The 23,560-nt window shown below is 40.4% G+C and overlaps 1 protein-coding gene across 2 annotated transcripts in view; it reads right to left on the bottom strand.

Annotated features, from left to right (window-relative positions):
- The window catches only part of RGL1 (ral guanine nucleotide dissociation stimulator-like 1), a 439,254-nt gene that overhangs the window by 81,009 nt on the left and 334,685 nt on the right, over positions 1 to 23,560 (bottom strand). For both annotated transcript variants that reach the window (XM_006887757.1, XM_006887758.1), the window contains one exon: positions 5,115 to 5,192. In XM_006887757.1, coding sequence (XP_006887819.1) covers positions 5,115 to 5,192 — 78 coding nt within the window. The remainder of the gene's footprint in view (positions 1 to 5,114; positions 5,193 to 23,560) is intronic.

Here is a 23,560-nt window from a genome sequence, read left to right as displayed (position 1 = left end):
GTATGCACTTATATAATCCCTATTGAGATATTTATGAAGTCAATCAGTGTTCATTAGAGAACTGCCGTCGTCTTATCAAGCCTGGTTTCTGACCCTGGTCTTATGGACATTTTGCAATGGATAAATCTTTGTGGTAAAAAGCTGTTCTGTATATAATGGAATGTGTAATAACACTGTTTGCCACTAATTGCTAGATGCCAGTACAGCCCTTACCTCTAACCTCACCCAGCTGAGACAACCAAAATGTCTCCAATGGTTGGGAGAAGGAAAAAAAAATCGCCCACTGACATTTTATCACTACAGAGTTACCATCAAACTTCCTCCTCATGGAATAGGGGCCACCCGGGAAGCCTTCAAACATTGTTACAAGTAACAAATCAGGGGCCTGAGGCCTGGGAGGGCCAAAAACCTTGGATACAGTCAGTATTAAGGGATAAAATTATTCCCCTCAATTTCCTCTCCAAAAGGCAAAGTAATGGCCTTTCAATATCAAATCACAGAAGAGATGAGGAGAAGGGTAAGTTCAGAGAGAGAGAGAACAAGATAGAAAGGTGGAAAAAAGTCTCCCTCAGGGAGGAGTGATAGGGAATGGCAAAGGACACACTGACAAAGGAGATTAATCAGAACTGGCTTTGACAAGCGCTGTGGCAATGGGACAATTAAAACAGACTTTCAAGGGGGGGGGGAAGAGGAACGAACTGTGGGGGAGGGTAGAGAAAATAGTGCAACAATGAATGAATGGAAACCCAAAATCTCTGTAAATGTTCATTAAAACTAAAAAAAAAATTAACAAAAAAAAAAGAAAGGTGGAAAAGTAACAAAAGGAAAATAAGGGCGGGCGGGGACAGGGAGAAGGAAGGTCACCCGAGAGAGGGAGTGTTAGTAGTCTAGAATATGCAGGACAGAAAAGACAAAATTACATTTTTATCAGACATAAATTTTTAAAAAGAGAACTCAGCCTGAGAAAAAGGTTCAAAAACTTTCTAATACTACATTGCAAGGTTTTGGGAAAGGACGTTTTCCCAGATGAAGGGCCCTTCTACAGAGATCTAAGTGAAGCTCTTTGCTAATACCTCATATGCCTTAAAAAAATGACATTTCTCTCTGAACAGCTTATCCTGGAGTTTCACCCATGGTGCTGTTCTTAGTGGATAATGAATAAGAATGAAGTTTTATAACAGGCCTCTAAAAATAATGAGCACAACTCTTCACATCCAAGGTACAATCCATTTTTTTAACTGCTATTTCCTCAGAAATATTTAATTTCAATACACTTTCTGGGAAACAAAAGAAAAAAAAAAAAAAAAAAGGAAAGCCCCTGGATATTTTTCAGAATGCTACTCTCCTCAGAGTGTTCAGGTGGCTAAATTCAATACTACCTCGAGATTGTACATTGTTTCAAAATATGTACCTTAAAAAAACCCAACTTGTTCCTGTTGAACTGATCATTTTTTAAAATAAAATTTTATTTTAATTGTGATTTACAGAGATGTTAGATTTTCATTCATTCATTGTTGCACATTTTACCCCCCCTCTGCTCCCATTCCCCCTCCCCCAGTTCACTTTCATATTTCTTTTTTTTCATTCATTGTTGCCCAATTACCTACTCACCTACCCCTGTCCTTTTTGCAGTGATATATACTCTTACTCTGGGCTGTTATTGTTCACATAATGCCTATTCATATATTCATTTTAGACAGTTTTTTCTTTCATCTGTTCCAATGCATTGGTCATTATCTATTTGATCCAATAGGACTGAACCTGCCACAAGTTCCCACGTCTTTAAATCTTTACTTTCTTCCACAAAGTGGCTGGTAGATTCAAACTGCCAACCTTTAGGTCTGGAGCCACATGCTTAACCACTGTACCACATGCTTCTTTCTGAATCTGGTCACAGGTCTAGATTATACTTGATGGGCTGTCCACTCAAGTATCTCTTCTTTTGTGTATGTTGAAAAAAAAAATACACATTATAAAAGGGGCTTGTGTTTTCATACATAAGCAAAATTTAGGGGGAAAACTTATCCCTACACATTAATCCTGTATTTGTCGTCTTTGCAAGTGCACAGGGATCATTGGAGGATACTGGTAAACTGCAGATTCTCACATATTAAGTCTGGGATGGGGCCTACACGTGCCAACAAGTTCTTTGGTGAGGCTGACGCCAGGAACCTCATTTGGAGAACAAGGCACCATAGTTAAGTGCTCAGCTGATAACCGAGCACCCACCAGCTGCTCCGAGAGAGCAGAATGGGGCCATCTTCTTCTGTACAGATTACAGCTTAGAAACCCAACTTGGCAGTTCTATAGTCCTATAGGGTTGACATGCACCAGAACTGATTAAATGGCAATGGACCTGGAAGTTTTGTTTTGGGCTGGGTTTGGTTGAGGGTTTTTTTTTTAAGAAAATTATTATTATTTCATTCTAATCCACTCCCCAAAATTACCTACCTGATTATATTATTTCCCTTTTTGTAAAAGTTCTTTGTAACTAACTCCCTACAACGGACCAGGAAAATTCCAGGCTCACTTGTAGGAAATGCAACTCTGTCGTAATAGATGTACAATCTAACTCTCTAGCTTTAGATATCCTGGCTCCTCTTACCTAACATGTACTGTGTGAAGCCACGACTTCACTTAGGTGCTGTTTCCCAAACGTGTGTGTTTTCCAGTGTTGGCTCCACTCTTGCTTCTTCCTAGACTGTGCTCCTGACAAAATCTTCACTGTCTTTCAACACACAGCTAAAATATTCACTGTCCCCAACAGGCCTTCTCCAGGCCCTTTGAGGAGTAAGTAATTGTTCTTCCCACCATGTTTGCATTTGGGAGCCAAACATCTACACAGGATCCCCTGGTTTTCTGAAAAATTACTTCTAAGTAAATAAAATTAAAAAGATACAGGAAGCCTAAAGATACACAGTTACCTAAGCTTTCCTTCAGTCTTGGGCTCCCAAAGCAAGACTTCATCACTAAGCCCTTTAAGGGGTTAAAACTAAATACACTCTCCTCCACCATCCACAGTCCACATGCAAGTAAATATTTAACACTAGTGATTCGGGGCATTTAAAAAAATTCACTTAAAAATAAATTTGTGTCTTCTAGGCTGCAACACTTCCATGATACATCTTCAAGGATATGAACATGTACGGCTAAGCACAATTGAGAACAGTGAATCTAAATTCCAAAATCAATCTCCATAATAGTCTATGTGTTTCCTACTGCCAAAGGGGCCCTTTAGAGTAGTGAGAGAAGATCATCATCCTGAAACCTACAGCATCCCTTTTCAGCAGGAAAATACAGCTAAGAGAATACGCCATCCCCTTTTCCTTATGAATCAGGGTGAAGCCTCTCTCAGGGAGGAGAGATAGGGAATGGCAAAGGACACACTGACAAAGGAGATTAGTCAGAACTGGCTTTGACAAACACTGTGGCAATTGGACAATTAAAACAGACATTCGGGGTGGGGGGAAGAAAAACGAACTGGGGAGGAGGGTAGAGAAAACAGTGCAACAATGAATGAATGAAAACCCAGAATCTCTGTAAATGTTCACTAAAACTAATAAAATTTAATAATAATTAAAAAAATAAAAATAAATGCACACATACATGAAACCTCACTGGCTCACAGATTACACGCCACCCATTTTCTCTGTTCCACTTTATAGCACAACTTCTCCAGACAGCTAATAAACTTCCACCATGACTGTATTTGCCAAAGACCACCAGGGGCCTCCACATTGAAAAAGCCAGTTAGAACATCCCAGAATTCTCTTAACTTGATCTCTTAACAGGCAAGTTAGGGCACATATCCCTGAAATGAGAACACTCATTGTCTGATATACAACTTCTTTCTTCCTTCCCCTCACTGACTACTCTTTCTCAGTCTCTTTTGTGGGATCCTCTATTTGCCCAATTTTACACACTGGAAGAAACCAAGGCTTAATCTTTGCAGCTAGCTTTTCTCTATCAACCCTTATTCCTTCCCTAGGAGATCACATCCAATCTAAAGCTTTGAATATCACATATAAACTAAGAGCTCTAAAATTTATACCACCAAACCTCCCTGTTTCCTGAAATCTAGACTCATTTATCCAATTATCTCAAAATTAACATGTCTAAGACTACACTGTCTTCCTCCCTAACAAACTGTCCTCCCTCTTCTAGTCTTTCTCTCTTAAAGCTGGAGTTCTATTCAGTCAGTTAATCAAGCAACAATCCCTGGAGGTACCTTTGTCTCCTCTTTCCTTTCATACAGCCCGTCCAATCCACCAGCAAATCCTACCAGCAAGTCCTTCAAAAAGTCTTCAGATACTGAGCATGTACTTGGGGTCCACACTACCATCATCCTTTGCCTGAACCTTCTACATGCTTCCTAACTGGGATTTCTGCTTCTACTCCTGCTCCTACCATTCAAAACCAGAACAATCCTTTATCAAATATAAACCAAGTCATAATACTGCTGCTCTTTTCAAAATACTGCAATTCTTACTTTCTTCAGAATAGAACTCAGTGTCCTCCTCAAGGCCTTAAAGAAGGTCCTACCTGATCTGGTCTCTTCATAGTCTTACAGATCTTGTCTTCCAGGGACTAACTCTGCTCTGACTACATTTACTTCCCTATTATTCTTCAAATCCTGCTCTGCCCTGGAGCCTTTTCCATTACTAGTCTCTTTGCCTGAAATGTGCTTCCTTCAAATATCCAGAAGGCTCATATTATACTATTCCCAGATTTCTGCTCTGATACTTGTTGCTGATGCCCCACCTGAAACCACACTATCTTCTATAACCTAGCCCTCCTACCCTGCTTCATTGTTCTTCACTTTTTTGTATTTTCTCTCTCTCTCTCTCTCTTTCTGCTAACACTTAAGTTTCATGGGAGCTGGGCCTTATTTGCTTACTCACTACTCTATCCTTTGACACAATGCTTAGCATAATAAGTGCTCAATACTTTCTACTGCATGAAAAAATGAACATCATTAGTAAAAAAATTATCTTTAAACATTTATGGAAAATCATGGCAACAATCTAAAGGAAAATATAAAATTATATTAACTATAGTGTCTTTAAATATTAAGAATTAATTAAAGTTCAACTGCATAGAAATCACATACTCACTTTCTAATTACTGTCTTGGACTCTGAGGATGTTTGGTTTCCATCTTCTTCACAGTTTGGGCTTGTCAGGTCTCCATACCTTTACAAATAAAAGTAAATTTAAAAAAAAATAGTCAATGGGAGGAAGGGTAGAACTAACAGCACAAAAACCAGAGCATCATCTATGCTGAGACCAAAATTCTCAGCCACCACTACTGAGCATGCTCATCAGAGCCACAGTGGGTGGATACTTGAACAACAGGAGAGAAAACAAGAACTCAATTTTATAAGAAGTCGGTGCCCTGGTGGCCTATCAATAAGAGTATGCACTGCAATCCTGAAGGCACAGGGTTCGAGGCCACTGACTGCTCTGCAGGAGAAGGATGAGCGATCTCCTCCAGTGTGATTAACTGCCTCTGAAAACCCACCAGCGGCTCAGCTATGGGTTGGTTTTGACTCTTTGGTACACAACAACAGCAGCCTTACTGAACTAGTTGAGACTAGAGGACTCCCTTAAAAAATATCACATTGAGATACAGTTTAGACCTTACACTTAAGTTAGCCCCTTGAAATTACGTTTTTGACAAAAAAAGATTTATGAGTAATAAGCTTCTATAAGAAAAATCATCTGGAGGAAACCAAACAGTCAAAAGTCATGTGAAAATAAAGATGACAAGGCAAGGAGGCAGTGGACATAACAGTACTAGAAAAATGGTACAACTATAATGGAATGAACGAGAATAATGGCCTACTGTGACAAGAGCTCTGTAATATATGGAGAAATCGTTAGATGGGGACCTTATTTGTGATATAAACTTTTACTTTAAACACAACAAAATGTTGTTTTTTTAAAAAATTCAAGTAATTAATATACTGAGATGCAATTCTATTTCAATTGCAGAATTAGTTCAACTTCTCAGAGTAATTAAAATATATTATAAAATAGCATAAAAATGTAATGGCATTGTATCATTGATAGCTAATGAATATATTTTTAAAAGAAAAGTGACTTAACAATAAAATACAATTTAATAATCAACATTTCCTAGGATTTTTAAAGTAAAATCCATTTCTTTTCCTCTTACTTAGAAAATCCAATACTTCATGATGGAAAGACGCTAGACCCCTCAAGAAACACATTAACACAGCAAATTTTATATACCACTCTCTGCTGCTGTATCTAGTCAAGAAAGAAGTGGTTCCTTTTACTGCTTTACTACATTCTATTCTAGAAATGGCAGATCCAAACCCATTTTATAGAGACTCTTTCAATAAAACACGAACAGAACAAAGATCCACACATTTCAGTAGGAGGATGAAACCATCAGCATCTCATCAAAAGGTGTTCAGATTAACTATGGCCAAGCCTGTCATTTAAACAATTTGGAGACAAAGCAAACCATCACCAGCTGATAACTGGTGGAAGTTACAATGCATCAGGGTTGCAAGAAGGATTCTAGAAGCTAACGAGAGACCATGAAAGGGATACATACACAAGTGCAGATAAAGATGGGACCCATGATTGATTCTAGGGCTTCTACCACCCAGTTATATCCTGGCCAGAGATTTAACTCATAGAAATCATAAAGGAAGCACCCAGGCAAGTTCTCCGGTTCTCCGTGTCAACTCCAAAGGCAAACTAGCTTTCCTGAGGTTAGCCTGACAATTGTAATTGAATTTCAACTTTCCCTGAGGTCAAATCCACCAAACTGGTTTACTCCTCTGCAAGAACTCAAAAGGTGTATAAATCAATGTCAAGAATCAAAACAGGGTTAGAGCTGCACGATATAGATTGTAGCCTTCTGTGAGGTAAGTGCTTCAAATTCTAAGCTCTGTTACAGTTTATGGACACAAAACAACAGCTCCACGCTAAGCTGATGAGCCTGGGATGCTTGATGGTAAGTCCTATTGGAGAAAGGTCATAGAAATAAGCCTGAACCCTAAAAGAAAGACCCTCAAAGAGATGGAAACTTGGACAACAGGAGAGATTTCCTGTGCCATGGCAATTAGGAGAGCGTACAGATGAATCATTCTCTGCAGAGGCCAGGCAGTCTAGACACTGAGGAGGGACAGCACAGGAATGCCATTTTGGGGGCTAGGCAATAGGTTCTTCAAGTTCCACATTTGCCTCACGGCAAACTCAAAATGTACTAAATAATTGATTAACTGCCAATTATACTGTGTGCTGTTCTTCCAAGTCCATTGTGTGAGTAAACTTGTTTCACACAAATATTGGTACATTTGGTACATTCTCTGTAAGTTCTTAGAGGGTGCACGAGGGTTGGTGTAATATTAATGTTTCCACAGTTTCTCTTTCCACCAGTGAACACTGAATTCCTTGGAGTTTTGAGTAATCTGTTTCAAAGCTTTGATAAGAATGGACTTGATAACAGACGTGCTCTAATTGGTGGGTTTACATTTTTAAAGAGGGTGCTTTTGTCTCCTATTAATGAGATTAAAAGTCCCACTACCCTTATGGTTCCTTGTTCCTAGGATTGGCAAATCCTTTTAAAAATAAAAGCCCACCATCTGGTTTGACCAAATGCCAGTCCATCTGGTCTCCTCTACCAGCCGGCTGTGGTAGATTCCAGTCTGAGCCCTTAGGCACTACCCCTCCCCAATCCACCTGTCCTGTTCTCTAACTCATCAGCCTTATGGACTTCTTGCCAACCCCTTGCCTAGATATTTTCCACTGGCCTCTGCCCTCCCTGCTCCTCTTCATTCTGTCCTGCACCTGCTATTTAGAGAGCTTTCAGGACTACCCTTTGCTCTTCCGGAGAGAAGAACACACTCAGATTAAGGTTTATTCAGTCCCATGTAAGCAAGGCAGGGATGGGAAATCAGAGCCCTGGTAAATAAACAGAGTAGGAATTTGTTTTGGCTCTATCCTGGGCCACCATCATAGTGAATTATGTCCTCATGTTCTCGCACAACTGGCTCGATGATTTATTAAATAGGAAAGACCGAGGTGGGTGCCATGAATAAGGCAGCACCTTCCACCTCTCTGACATGAGTGATCCATGAACTCTCCTCCTGCTAGGCCCACAAACACAAAATTCGAAACTTAATCTTTGTTTCCTTCACATTTCCTGTCAGTCCATGACTTCCCTCTGGTAATTCTGGAAACAATGCATTCTTATCTTCTAAGAATAGTCAGCTATCAGAGAAATGAAAGCGAAAAACCTTCACAGAGGAAAATACACTTTTCCACTGTTGCTGATATTTTTCTTTCCGAAGATGTTTGTACTGAAAATGTCCAGATTTTCCTACTCCTTGTCATTACATAGGCTTCCCCTTCTCCCCAGTTCTTTTCCTGCATTTTACAGACTCACAGCTGGGATGCTGGCTTGAATAACACCATATCTATCACAGTACATCTCTCCAAGAAAGACAATGCCACATCTAATCCGATGATGTCAAGATTAAGTGGCTTACGATGGCATGCAAAGTCCTCTCATGAATTAACCTCATACTCTCTACACTGGTTCAGAAGCCCATATGTTATTTCTCATCGATATTACAGTAGTCTACAGGTTCACAAAGAACCCGGATGATTCTGGCAACTTGGAGAGCAGTAAGGACCACATCGTGTGTGGCACAGGACATGGGTTCACCTTCTGTAGACATGACTCATTCATCCAATCCATCTAAAAATTTTGGGGCTCTATCTCCCTAACACATCCTGAATCCAAACATGTCTCATGCCCATTGATATGTTACCATAGAGCAACAGGAGTCCTAGGGAACTATGGGGCCTATTGGGTAAGGAGTTACACTGCCAACCCAAAGGCAGGTGGGTTTGAATCCACCAGCTGCTCTATAGGAGAAAAATGAGCACTCTCCTCCTATCTAATTTATAGTCTCTGAAGTACCACGACCTTTGCCCTAGATCAATCCAATCACCTTCTAACTAGTCTCCCTGCTTTTGCCCAGCAGTCAAGGTGATGTTGTTAACTGTAAGTCTGATAATCTCAATACGTAGTTCAAAACACCTCAGAGAGCTCCTACCTCATGCTAAGAAAAGTCCAATATCCTCGCTGTCTTACAAGGCCCTAAATTATCTACCCAGCAGCTCTCTGATCACATCTCCAACCACCTCCCCTCATGTCTGGCTTCAGCCTCAATGGCTTCCCCGCTGCTGCTCCTCCTCCAGACAGCTTCTGGTCTGGAATCTTCAAACTCTCTGCTTCCTCTTCGTGGAAGCTCTTCTCATACACATGCCAATGGCTCCCATCCTTACACCTTCAGTTGTCAGACCTTCCCTGACCTCTCTATTTAAAATATCAACAAGCCAAACAACTACCCGTTTCCTGGCTTTATTTTCACCATCACCTTTTAACAAACTGTATAACTTCGGTTTTGTGTTATATTGTATTAGACTATATATTCCATGAGAGGAGGATTTTTGTTGCTTTTTCTCACTACTCTTTAAACCTGGAAACAGTACTTAGCACCCATCAATAGTTTTGACAGTCTGCTATGAGCTAAAGAAGGGTCCCTGAGCAGACAAGAAGCAAAGTGCCCAAGTATACGTTCAGATTTGTCTTGTCAAAGGCAAAAAGTCTGTTTTAACCTGTTTATGCTTTCATTTTTAAAGGTTTAGAAATATAACACATACTTTGCAAAAGCTGTCCTGATCCCCAATATCTAAAACTTAAATTGCAAAAAAACCCCAATTTTGAGATTTTAAAATTTAGATTTTTAACATAGTTTTTTTTTTTACATAGTTTTTTAAAAAACAACATCACAATATGGGTGACCCTGGAAGACATTATGCTAAGTGAAATATCTCAGTCACAAATGGACACATATTGCATATACCACTGTTATAAAGCAGGTCTGACATGGGGGTTTGGGAGGACAATAGGATAAAAGTAGATAGATAAGAAACATTGTATTGGAATAGATGAAGGAAAAAACTGTTTAAAAGGAATATATGATTAAGCATTATACATATGACAATAGTCCAGAATAAAAGCTACAACACAGAGAGGACTGGGTGGGGATGGGGGCGTGGAATATACTTGTGCAACAATGAATGATTTTTTTTAAGTGAACTGGGTGAGGGAGAAGGAAGGGAGAGGTGGTAAAATGTGCAAAAACAAATGAATGAAAGCCCAACTTTTCTGTAGACTTTCATTAAAACCACAATTAAAAGAAAAAAATTTATTTAAATAAAAAGCATCCAACCTCAGACTTATTGCCATTGAGTCAGAACCACCTCATAGCTGACCCTAGAATGGGTTTTCAGAGGCTATATGTCCCATAGGAGACTACTGCCTGTCTTTCCCCTACAGAGAAGCTGGTGGACTTGAACTAGGCCTTTGAATTGGCATTACAACTTCTATCCACTAGGTCACCACAGCTCCCTTTGAAAGCATAAACAGTACAAAAAAAGCCGTGAAAGTGTGTGTGTGTATGTGTGTGTGTACTAACACAATTTACAAAGGAAACTTTTAGAAAAAGTGAAATAAAATTTAAGAACTTTCTAGAACTTGAAGGACTTTCAGGGGATATTATTATTTGCCCCTGTCCTTTTCTTATCATAAAGGAGAATTAATGCTTTACAGCAAAGAAATTAGATTGGAGTTGAGATCAATTAATGTTAAAGTGAGGCCATTTGAGAGCCAGTTTTGCTAGATTAAAAGTGTTTCTTTGATGTTTTCTTGGACTCACTCATTGCTTGCTTCCCATCAAAAAATCAAAGTCAACTTCAATTAATTAACTCTGGGGAGTAAATAAAGGAGTGTGTGTGTGTGTGTGTGTGTGTGTGTGTGTGTGTGTGTGTTTAATTAATGGCAGTAGAACAGCTCCAGACAAACCTGTCAACAGTGTCACCTCCAATTTTTGCAAAACCTCCCTCGGATTTAAGATCAAAGCTCCCACCTCTTAAGAATGTTTACTAGTAAGAAACTGTCTTTGAAAGGGTAACTCCTGTATGTTACATAAAAATAAAAATTTTCAGAATAAGTTTTGGCATGCTTTTCTCTGCATCACAAGGCAAAAAGAAAGAAATTAAAATGCCTCAATGTGGAGCCTTAAGTAATTATTTACTGGAGCCCAAAATCACTAGGAGAAGAAACCAAAAACAAACAAATCCTACTCACATACTCTCCTGGTTGCTGATATTTAAGCAAGAAATCATTATTTCCATAGGGGGACGGCTGCCTTGTTTGAAGCCTATTTCGGCCGATGAAATGTTTAATACATACTTGAAGGGGAGAATCAGCAAAATTTGCAGTTTAAAAAAAAAACCCCAAAATAAACAACCCAAGATAAAGTTGTCCCGAGGGAAATTATGCTTATTAGGGCATCTTTCTAACTTTTACCTGCAAAAGAAAAGTCTCAATAATGCCAAACCAGCATAAAAATAATTCTGCAGAACTTCTGGGATCCATTTGATGCTGTCAAGTGATCTTAAAAAACAAACAAACAAACAAACAAAACCCACAACAACCAAAAAAACCAAAATATCTATGACTATGGAGATGATTCCATCTAAGGGTGACACTCCATTGGATTTCTGAGGCTGTAAATCTTTAGGGTAGGAGGCTGCCCGTTTTCTCTTATGAAGCTGGAGATTGTTCCAATCTGGTGGCTTGGAACAGCTGACATTTCAGCTAGCAATCCCACAACTAGTCCACGAAGCCACCAAGGCTCCTTCCAATAATAACAGTTGTTGATAATAATGTTTGAGGGGAGCTCTGGTGGCCTAGCGGCAAGAAGCTGCACTTCAATCCCAGAAGTGTATGGTTCAAATCCACCACATGCTTTGCTGGAGAAGGAGGGACAATCACCTCCAGTACCAGTCAGATCCAATTTGACGGTACACACAATAATTTAAAAAAAAAATGTTTGAGAACTTACTATCTGCAAATAGAATTTCTGGGTGGTATACATAGTTGAGAGCTCAATTCACTAGTTTAATGTTTGGTAATTCAAACTCACATGGGCATCAAAAGACATATATGGTGACCGATTAAGATCACAGTCTTGAAAACCCAATGGAGTGGTTCTGCTCTGCACTGAGAGGGCAATTCTGAGGCAGAATCGACTAAAAACTAGCATCACTATGTTCCAGAACTTTGTAAGGGGATTCAATTTAGCATTCACAAGAATTCTATTAAGTGGTACTATTATTCTGAACTAGGGTCGCTATGAGTCATGCTTGACTCGACAGCAATCAACAACAAAGAAAAAACTAAGCGCCAGATCTGTGCTATATAGTTTGCTCCTAAAGACACAGTTACTAAGCAGAGTAGGGATTTGATCCTTGGCACAGTCTAGACTCAAGTTTCAGATTCACCACTCACCACACAAGTTAACAGTTACTTGTTCATTTATTTTGTTTCCCTTCACCAGATTATAAACTTGAGGTTAGACACCTTAGCCTTTTATTTATTTACTTATTCATTTATTTATTCCTCATTCAAGGACTAGTAAGACCAATGTGTGAGCACTATTCTAGGTAGTGTTGACATAGTAATGAACAAAATCAAATTTTTCATTTTATTGAAGCATGCATTCCAGTGAGGGGAGACAAACCAACTATTAAACTGGTTGAGATATATACTAAGTCCAACAGTGAAAAATGTTAACAGAGAAAGCCAGTGAGAGGGGCTGAGAACGATGGAGGGGCCGAATTTGCTAGCTCATATGGAATACTCAAAGAAGGCTTAATGTGGATGTGACAATTCAGTAGAGTTCCATAGATATTGTGGAGTGGGCCTCAAGGATACTTCTAAGTGGGTGAAATAGTGGATGCAAAGACCTTGGAGCAGTAGCAAGCTCGGTAGGGCTGAAAAATATCAAAGTTGGTATGAAGCAGAGTAAAGTAAGTAAAAGATGAGTACTGAGGTAAAAGGAACAGATTATAGTCACCTGGCAGACCACTAAAGGCTTGTACTTTGGCCTTGTTTAACAATAATATATACCTCATGACTTAAAAAGAGCTTGCACATAGTAGAAACTCACTAAGCATTCCCTAAACGAACTAATGAATACCTTCTACTAATATTGTTGTTGTGTACTGTCGAGTTGGAACCGACCCATAGCTGACTGTCCAGCAGGTCTTCAGAGGCAGTTAATCACACAGGAGGAGACTGCCCATCCTTTCCCTGCAAAGCAGCTGATGTATTCAAACTGCATGCCTTGGGAATTGCAGTGCAGTTTCTTACCACTAGGCCACCAGAGCTCCCTACCTTCTACTAATGCTAATGCCTAATGCTAATAATAAAAGAAAGGCTGAGAAGGAAAGAAAAGGGCAGGATCTACTTTCTGGGGGGTGATGAAAGAACTGGAAAGGAAGAAGTAGAAGAAAGAGAGACCTCACATGAAGCTGTTGACTCAAGGGCCGCTGGGAATCTTTGTTCTTCTAATAAACTCCAGCCTATGAACCTCTTAAGCATTCTCCTTTAACTGACCACAAGGACCCAGGTCAGGTATGAGGAAAATGTTCAGAAGGTGACCTTAACACAGGACGATGTCAAGGCTGAAACAGCTTGCAGATGTCTGGAACACCCAGTAAAGCTTTTGGTGAAGACTGTGGACTGTAACCCACAGGTCAGCGAGTGAGCTGTTTTGAACAGAACCACTCTGAGTGATATCCACCAACGCATGCAGCTCTCCTCCCAAGTCTGACCTGAGAACTAGGTCAGAGCCACTGTGCATACCTTGGGAAGGTCTTGTTACCACCCTGGAGTTGGTTATTCAAGGGAAAGGCAAAGGGCAAAAGCAGGGCAGAAACGTCTTGTTCTCTTACAGGAAAAGAAAGGGGCAGGAATGCTGAGCAAGAACCTGGCCCTGGGTTCTTTGCTTCTCAGGTCTGGTCTCTGAGAAAAGTTTTCGAGAAGATTCGAGAAAGCCAGAAGACCCAAAAGGGAGCTGCCCTCCAGGCATTTGTTCCAAAGAGTCCTTCACTGTCTTTGTCCTTCAGATTCTCCACATTATCTTCATAGTAGCTGCTCATGGTCAAGTCAATACTAGCAGCAAAAAGTACCTAAGATTTCTGTTCTACTTGACCGTTTAAAAACTTGTGAAATTTTTCTTAAAAGGATCTTAAACTCCAGCCCCAAACCAGAACTATCTATGATCACCATCCATCCAAATAAAAGAAAACAAAAACGCATCTCTTGCTGCAATTTGGTTCTCCTCCAAAGTTAAAATTATTTCTTAAATATGACGGTGCTCACATCTTTGTTCTGTGGGTTTTTTCCTACTCCCTCTCCAAGTCCCTGGTCTCTTCTGTTCTCCTCTGGCCTGTTTTCTTCCTTAGAGCTTGGATCTCCATCAGTATCTTCTATTTTCCACTCCAGTTTGTAATCATTCTTATCAAGCAATGATAAAAATATGGCTGTTAGTGTTTTTCCAAAGGCTGTAGCAATAATGAAAGGCCATAGAAGACACAGTGGTAGCACTGGACTAGGGAGCAGATAGCCTTCTGACAACACAGAATCTGTTGATGTGTTGAGAGATTTTTCCTGGGTTGATTGAAGTTTGACATTAGCTTTCGTTGAAGGAGAGGAAGACCCTCAACCAGGTGGGTTGACACAGTCTGTAGCAATGGACTTGAGTGTGTCAGAGATTGGGAGGATGGCGCAGGATAGAAGCGGGTTCAAATTTGTTGTTTATAAGGTGGTTATGAATCCTAATCAACTCGACAGCACCTAACAACAACATCACAGTATTAACAAATCAACCCGTGTCTCTCTGATCCATTTTCTTAAACAATTTCTCTACAGACCAGTCTAAGAATCTTGGAGTTCCTGGGTGGCACATATAGTTAAGTACTCGATTTCTAACCTACCCAGAGGGATTTCAACTAACAACCCATCTAGAAGTACCTGCTGATGTGCTTCCAAAAGGGCTGTGTGTGTGAAGGGGGAGGAACAACCCCTATGTCTACTCTGCAATGAGGCTGCCAAGAGTGAGAATCTTATGAAATAGAATATGCAGTGCCAAATGCAAAAAAAACATGAGTTTAGTATCATAGTATACTGTCACTTTTGGGGACTAGTTTTCTCTGCTATACTCACAAAAATATCAACAGGGTTTTCATTTCCCTAAATTGGTACTTAAGGCAACTTAAGAAGATTGATTTCATTTTCAAGGGCTAAATACACACACACATACACAAAGAGAGAGAGAAAAAAAATGTCAAATAAGAGAACAGTGACAAGAAACACACTAAAACACTAGAAGTCAGTACGTTTTCCTTTCAAAAGTTTAGAGAAAACTTTTCAAGAAATATTTAATCACATTTATTATTTTAATTAAGTTTCCTACTTGTAATTAAATATAAGATTTAACAAGATCTGTATTTACATTAAGACTCACATGGGGTTCTTATTAAAATGCAGGCCATGATTCAGTGTATCTGGGTGAAAATTCAATTCTCAGAAGGTAGTGAGTCAAAGCCTAAATGAACTGGTTCAAAGCTCTTATAGTTCTTTACTTAGAACATCTGAGCCCAGTTATAACAAACTGTGTAAGGACCTGCCTTGCCAACCCAGACAACAAAAGGCAGATGGTTTAAATCCACCAGCTGCTTCTCGAGATAAAGATGGGCAGTCTCCTACCACAAGACTTCAGTCTCTGAACACCCGCTGGTGGGTCAGCTATGAGTTGTTTCCAATGAGACAATGGGCAATGAGTTGTTGAGGAGCCGTGCCCTGCTTGGACTCCTAGTGACCGCCGGGATTCCCCCATATCAGCCGTCCCCGCCTGAAGAGCCCTCACTCAGGATCACAGGTTAAGTCTAGAAATCCCCAAAATTGTACGAACAATGTTGTGAGGTGTTTTTCTCCCAAGAGAGGGTCTCCCCTAGTTACTAGGAAATTCTTAACAGAGTGTGTGATGAACCCTGTCTACCAGCGATTGGAATGTGGTTAAAACTACTGCTATAGGATTAACAAAGGCGGAATTTAAACACTTCCATAAACACTCCAAATATATTCCTAATGCCTTGAAGTGTTTTGTCAGCTTGGTTTGTTTCTAGCTATCATAGCACTTTTTTAACCTAAGAGGGAATTCTGTGTTCTTTTCTAAAAAAAGTTTCTAAGTAAAACAACAACAAAAAAATAATAATGTTGTTGTTGATTGTCGTTGAGCCGAGGATGATTCATAGCAACCCTATGAACAAAAGACTAAAGACCGGAAGCCTTTCTATACCTATCGTCCTTCATCAAAGTTCATAGTTTCCAGCGGCATGTTGTTTCGGAAGTAGATACAACTCCTGCTTCCAAATAATAGTAGTAGTAGTAGTAGTAGTAGTAGTAGTAGTAGTAGTAGTAGTAGTAGTAAAAAAAAGAGCCTGGAGCAAGGATGAGAGACACACAAGTGCTGAGGACTCTGCTTCATAGGGTCGCTATGAATCGCCTGAGACTCGATGGCATTTAACAACAAACAACAATTAAAGAGCTACTTCATTGAAACCTCGTTTATCTCTTAGGCCTTGCAGATCCCATTTCAAGAAAGGAAGGTAGTCTCCTGTGCTCTGAGATGGTCCCTTCTGACAGTATCTGCTCCAACACAGCCATCTCATAAAACTTGAGCTCCTCAGTCACCACATGTTCCCATCCAGAATTCCCATGGTGCTGCTGGATAAAATTTGGGTCTATTCTGTAAAAATAAAGATCTACCAACACAAGCAACCTACTAGGGGAGGGAATTTATTTTCATTTTCCTGCATGTCATTTATGGTCAGACATACATTCTCTGAGTACCAGATTAAGTTTTCCTGGTTAACCCCCCAGCCGTGACACAGTGACAGGGAGAAAATAGTGACGGTGCTTGTGATGTTGAGGCTGAACTTTGTCCCTTGTGTCTGCACGCTTCTAAGAGCTGAGTGTGTGAGCCACGGGCAAATGGGGCCTGATGTCCTCAGCAGAACAAGGGTGAAGTGAACACCTGACCGTCAGCATCCCTGAGCGGTGAGCAACAGGTTGGGGGTTCATTGCTCCGAGAAGAATGCTCTCTTTCTTATCACATTTTTCCTACAGGCTTTATTGCCGTTTTATTACTTTTCTAGTGCTGAAGAGTGTAAACGGTCATTACAAAGACAGAAGAGAAAGAAAAGAGCAAAATGGATGTCAGAAGAAACTCTGAAGATTGCACTGGAGCGTAGGGAAGCCAAAGCACAAGGAAGAATTCAAGATACTGAAGAGCTGAACAGGAGATTCCAAAAGGCTGCTCGGAATGACAAATACTACAATGAAATGTGCGAGGAGCTAGAGTCAGAAAATCAAAAGGGCCGAACTTGCTCAGCATTTTTTAAGCTCAAGGAACTGAAGAACAGATTCAAACCTAGAGTTGCTGTAATCAAGGATACTTTGGGCAGAATATTAAATGATCCAGGAAGTATTAAAAGAAGATGGAAGGAATATACTGAGTCATTATATAGAAAGGAATTGGCAGATACAGAGGAATTTAAAGAAATAACATAGGAACAAGAGCCTATGGTGATGAAGGAAGAAGTTCAAGCTGCTTTGAAGGAAATAGCAAAAAATAAGGCCCCAGGAATAGATGGTATACCAATTGAAGTATTTCAGATAAGAGATGTCGCCCTGGATGTGCTCACCAAGTTGTGCCAAGAAATCTGGAGAACAACCACTTGGCCGACTGACTGGAAGAGATCTATATTTGTTCCCATTCCAAAGAAAGGTGACCCAACTGAGTGTGGAAACTACAGAACAGTGTCATTGATTTCACATGCAAGCAAGATTCTACTAAGATCATCCAAAAACGATTAGAACAGCACATCAGCAGAGAACTGCCAGAAGTCCAGGCTGGGTTTAGAAGGGGTCATGGTACTAGGGATATTGTTGCTGATGTTAGATGGATCTTGGCTGAAAGCAGAGAATACCAGAAGAATGTCTGTCTGTGTTTCATTGATTATGCAAAGGCACTTGACTGTGTGGATCATAACAAACTGTGGCTGACTCTGAGAAGAATGGGAATCCCAGAATACTTAATTGTGCTAATGCGAAACCTGTACTTGGATCAAGAGGCAGTAGTCAGAACAGAGCAGGGTAACACTGCATGGTTCAAAATTGGGAAGGGTGTACGCCAGGGATGCATCTTGTCTCCATACCTTTTCAACATGTATGCAGAGCAGATTATCCGAGAGGCTGGGCTCTATGAGGAGAATTGTGGCATCAGGATTGGTGGAAGATCTATTAACAATCTGCGTTATGCAGATGACACAACCCTGCTTGCTGAAACTGAGGAGGACCTCATGCACTTGCTGCGAAGGGTCAAGGACTGCAGCCTTCAGTATGGACTAAGGCTCAATGTCAAGAAGACAAAGATTCTCGCCACTGGACCAATTGGCAGCATCAGGTTGGATGACGAAGAGATTGAGAGTGTTCACAGCTTCAGTTTGCTCGGCTCCACAGTCAACACTCTTGGTACCAGCAATCAGGAAATCAAAAAGCGTATCGCGATGGGAAAGTCTGCCGTTAGGGACCTCTCAAACGTACTCAGGAGCAACAGTGTCTCTCTGGAGACTAAGGTGCGCCTGATACAGGCCATGGTATTTGCAATCACTTGTTATGCATCAGAGAGTTGGACAATGACTAGGGAGGACAGAAGGAGAGTGGATGCTTTTGAGCTGTGGTGCTGGAGAAGGGTACTGAATGTACCATGGACTGCCAGGAAAACAAACAGATTCATCTTGGAGAGGATTAAACCAAGCTATTCCTTGGAGGCAAGGATTCTGGGGCTTCGTCTGACATACTTTGGACATGTTGCCAGGAGGGACGGGTCCTTGGAGACGGACATCATGCTTGGGAGGGTGGAGGGACGGCGCAGGAGGGGAAGACCCTCTATGAGATGGATTGATTCAGTGACTGGGGTCATCGGGATGGGTGCGTCAGAGGTGGTGCGGTTGGCGCAGGATAGAGCAGAGTTTAGGCTGTTGTGCATAGGGTCGCTATGAGTTGGAAAAGACTCGACGGCACATAACAACAGTGCTGATGTAACACATTATCACCAATTCAGTGGTTTAAGGTTTTGGCTGGGCTGCATTTCCTTCTGGAGGCTCTAAAAGACAATCCATTCCTTGGCTTTTCCAGTGTCTAGAGTTGGTCCTCATTCCTGGGCTCGTGGCCTTCTTCCACCTTCAAAGCCAACAACAAGGATTCTATTTCCACCATCAGAGCTCTTTTCTGGCTCTTTTTTCCCACCTCCCTCATCTCCTCTTGAGGATCCTGGTGATTGCATGGCGTCCAGCTGAGTCACCCAGACACTTTATCTTCAAGTCAATTGACTAGCCACCTTCATTCCATCTACCTTAATTACCCATTTCACCTAACCAGGCGCAGAGTAGCCAGTTAGCAAGACTATAGGAAACAATTTTGTGTGGGCTTTATGTGGTAGAATTGTTTGGTACAAAGTCACAAACAAGCAGAATGGAGTCTGTGCTGCCCTTTTCCCCTGGGTTCTCTGTCCCCGTCCACTCACTGCCATGGTGTCAAGTGAATCTGACGTAGGGTAGCCTTGAACCTCTGAGGCTGCAAATCTTCAGAGGAGGGGACTGCCCTTTCTTCTATGGAGGTGCCAGTGGATTTGAACCTACAACTTTTGAGTTAATGGCTTAGATTGTTATGACCAACACCGCCAGGACTCCTTTCCATCCCTGTAGTGACTGTGTGCTTGAAAAGAGGCTTTATTTCTGTAAGAAGTGCTATAGCATTGAGAGAAAGAGACAGTCTGACGCCAGCCACACCTTGAAGCAAAGGCTTTGATATGAGGGGGCAAATATGTGACTTTACTAGAGATAAGTGCAGAAGTATAAGTAATTTGTTACAGCAATAACAGAAAATTAACACAAGACCAATACAACTTGGGGACACTAAATGCAATCTGATAGAAAATAGAGAATTCTCATGAGAAGACTGACTCCCAAAATACATTGTTTGATGTCCTTGCTGACTGAGTAATCAGGCACTTCACATAACCTATAATATCCAAGGAGGCTCCAGGAATTAGGATGTTAACATGCCCATTCTAATTACTTTGCCTTCCACAGTTGTAAATCATTTTATGTCTTTGGCTATTTTTTGAGCTAAATTTCCCTCCTCCTCCCCTTCATAGACCATAAATCAGAAAGAACAGGAAAGCTTTTGTGAAAGATGTGTCCTATTAACGTTTTCAATGTTCCTTTCTCTGGTAGAACCACTTAGCGAACCAAAGAATCTCATAACAACCCTCACCTAACAAGGGAGCTCTAGTAGCCTAGTGGGTAAGTGTTACCCAGTGGGTAAGGGGCGGCAGACCACTGCTAACCCAAAGGCAAGTGGTTCAAATCTACAAGCTGCTCTGAGGGAGAAAGATAAGTGATTTCCTCCTGTGTGACTTAAAAGTCTTTGAAAACTTGCTGAATCTCACAGCCCTTGATCACTCCCCTTTTTTCTACTAGCCAATTGCTATCTTTTCATAAAAGTCACAGAAAATAAGAACAAGGCCCAGTTAGTTTTTCAGCATCTTGCCCTCTTTAAAAAAAAAGAAAAAGAAAAAAAGAAACAAAACAACAAAAGCTAGTAACATATAACACCCAAAGGTTTTCTTCCCTAGGGAGCTATCAACATCTAGACAGAAGAAAAATCTATTTAAAATCATTCTCTGTGGCAAAAATCTTAGAAAATGGCCTTCATTTTCTAACAAAGCTACCTAGTCAGGATATCCAGTGTGTCTGCATTTGAAGCTGGAAAGGAAATAAAGCAACATTAGGATTTCCTGCAAGCTTTCCTGCTGAAGTAAATGGGATGAGCAACCACCTAAAAAACTCAACATTTTCACGCACAGTGGGACAACAGATCCAGTGGGTGGACAACTCTAGGAAGGGAGTTATTTACGTCAGTGGAGGAAAAAGATCCCTACATAGGTGATAAAGAGAACTTGTGGATTTGAACAGCATGCCTTGAGGTTGGCAGGGCAGTTTCTCCCTACTAGGCCACCGGAGCTCCATAAGTGATACAAAGTAAACATAAATAAGTAATTCTTAGAAGAAATACAAGGTATCAAGGAGGTTTTTATAGAAGAAAGTTACATTATGTGTATACTAGTTAGTTTTATTATGTGCTGTTACTTACTCATGTATTGAAGAAAAGAATGCTCCCAAGGATTCCTTGACATAAAATCCTTATGGAAACTGGTTTCCAAGATAACATAATTAAAAAATGGGCAAAGGACATGAAAAGAATTTTCACAGAGGAAAATATACAGATGACCAACAGACACATGAAGAAATGCTCAAAATTACTGGCAGAGAGGTGCAAATCAAAACCACAATGGATACCATCTCACTCCAATAGCAGTGGCAACATTTAACAAGAGAGCAAGTAATGTTGGAGAGGATATGGAGAGATAGGAACTCTTACGCACTGTCAGTGGGATTGTAAAATGGTATAACCACTCTGAAAGGCAGTCTGGCATTTCCTCAGAAAGCTGAACATAGAAATTCCATATGACCCAGCTATTCCACTGCATGGAATATATCCCAAGAAAATGAGAACTGAAGCAAAAACAGAGACTTGTACACTACTGTTCATAGCAGCATTATTCACCATTGCAAGAAGATGGAAATAGCTCAAATGTCCAACCACAATCATATAGATTGAAAAATTATGGTACAGTCACATGATGGAATATTATGCAGCACCCAGGAGCAATACCCTTGTAAATCACTACCTGGCTTGGGAGGGACTAGAGAGCATTATTCTAGGTGAACTAACTCAGTCCCATAAGGACAAATACTGTATAAGACCATTATTGTAGAATGTGTATGAGGATCTAAGGGGAGGAGGGCGGTAGCAGAGTGATGAGGATGGGTGGGAGGTAATCATAGGGTCATACAATTTGATGGGTGGAGGGAAGAGTGAGTAAAGGAAATGGGAAAGATTCGATGTGAAAAACAATGTATATGAACTCTGAGAGTAAACCAATACAAAATAAAAATTTTCTTTTAAAAAAATCATAAATGGGTCCCTGGATCATGCAAGTGGTTTGTAACTAAAGTTCAAAATTCAAACTCACCCAATGACCATGGAAGAAAGATCTAGAAATCTGCTTCTATAAAGATTATTGTTAAGAAATCTCTATGGAAAGATGCTTATTCTGTAACCCACGGGAACACCATGATTCAGAATGAAAATAGACATGGGTTTCTTATTGTTGTTTTTTGGTTTTTTCCTTTTGACTCCATGATGGAGCCCCTGGGCCAATGTATGTGGCTCATAACCAAAAGTTTGAAAGTTCAAGTTCACTGAGAAGAGTATTAAAGAAAAGACTTATCAACTTCCCCAAACTCAGTGCAAATTCTACGGAGCACAGCTTGACTCTGACATACACAGGCCACCACAGTGTGGAATCAATACAGAGAGCAACTAACTGGTTTTATATCTCCCTCATAAAGACTCTATAAATTAAGTGCTATTATCCTAATTTTATAAATGAAGAAATTGAAACTAAACTAACCTAGTCAATTCTGTAGAGCAAATAAGGATACAAAGTCTGAATTAAATTCAAAGCATTGTGTGTCTGGTTGTTGGGGTTTTCTTTAACTCAAAAGCCCATAATATTTAGTGTATTTCACAGCGTGCGCACACACACACACACACACACACACGCACGCACACACACACACAGAGTTGCTCTTACAATAATGTGTCCTAAAACACTGGAATAGAAACATACTTGACTGTCATGACAATAAGTCTACAGAAAGAAAGAAAATGCTTTTGAGCTTTACATTTGATTCTCTAGTTTGTGGAGGAAATGGTTTCATATGCAAAGGCAGTTCCTCTCCTTAGGTTATTACTGCACCATATTTTGTACACAAATATGTTATTGCTCCAAGTGTCAGAGCATAGTTTAGTATTCCTGTTGGCACAATGATTAAGCATTCAACTGCTAATCAAAAGGTTAGTAGTTCAAATCTTGTGATCAGCTTCCACAAGTCACTGATAATTGGCTCAAAGACATAAAGCAGCAGTATCTCTACAATATGATGTATTTCCACAACTCTACCCACACTTTCTCATTTTTCAAATCTTATGCTAAACACTGTGACACTGATGATAATGGTTACCCATGGTGGACAGTGTTTGGTGGAGCTCCCTGAGTAAAACAAACTTGGAAGCAGGAGTGGGATCCACTGCCAAAATAGCTTGCCTCCAGATACCCTATCAACTTGGAGAAATGAAGAAAGTTATACAAGTGCTCAGGTCTTTCGTTCAAAGTGTCACTATGTCTCGTTTACAGCTCGATGGCACTTATCAACTTATCAAGGACCTTTAAGACAAGTTCTCTTTGAGATTCAACCTGAGCACAATTAACACACAAAAAATGCTCCAGCCACAGAGTTACAAAAGTGACCTTGATGGCCCAGGGACTGTTTAACACCTTATAGCACTGGTCAACATACAGTTTTGTTTGGATCAAACCAAAAAACCCCAAACACCCAGCATT

This window comes from Elephantulus edwardii, unplaced genomic scaffold (assembly GCF_000299155.1).
Source record: "Elephantulus edwardii isolate Elephantulus edwardi_28Jun2011 unplaced genomic scaffold, EleEdw1.0 scaffold00061, whole genome shotgun sequence".
Lineage (NCBI taxonomy): Eukaryota > Metazoa > Chordata > Mammalia > Macroscelidea > Macroscelididae > Elephantulus > Elephantulus edwardii.
The sequence above is the reverse complement of the archived record's forward strand: the minus strand, read 5'-3'. Positions and strand labels throughout refer to the sequence as shown.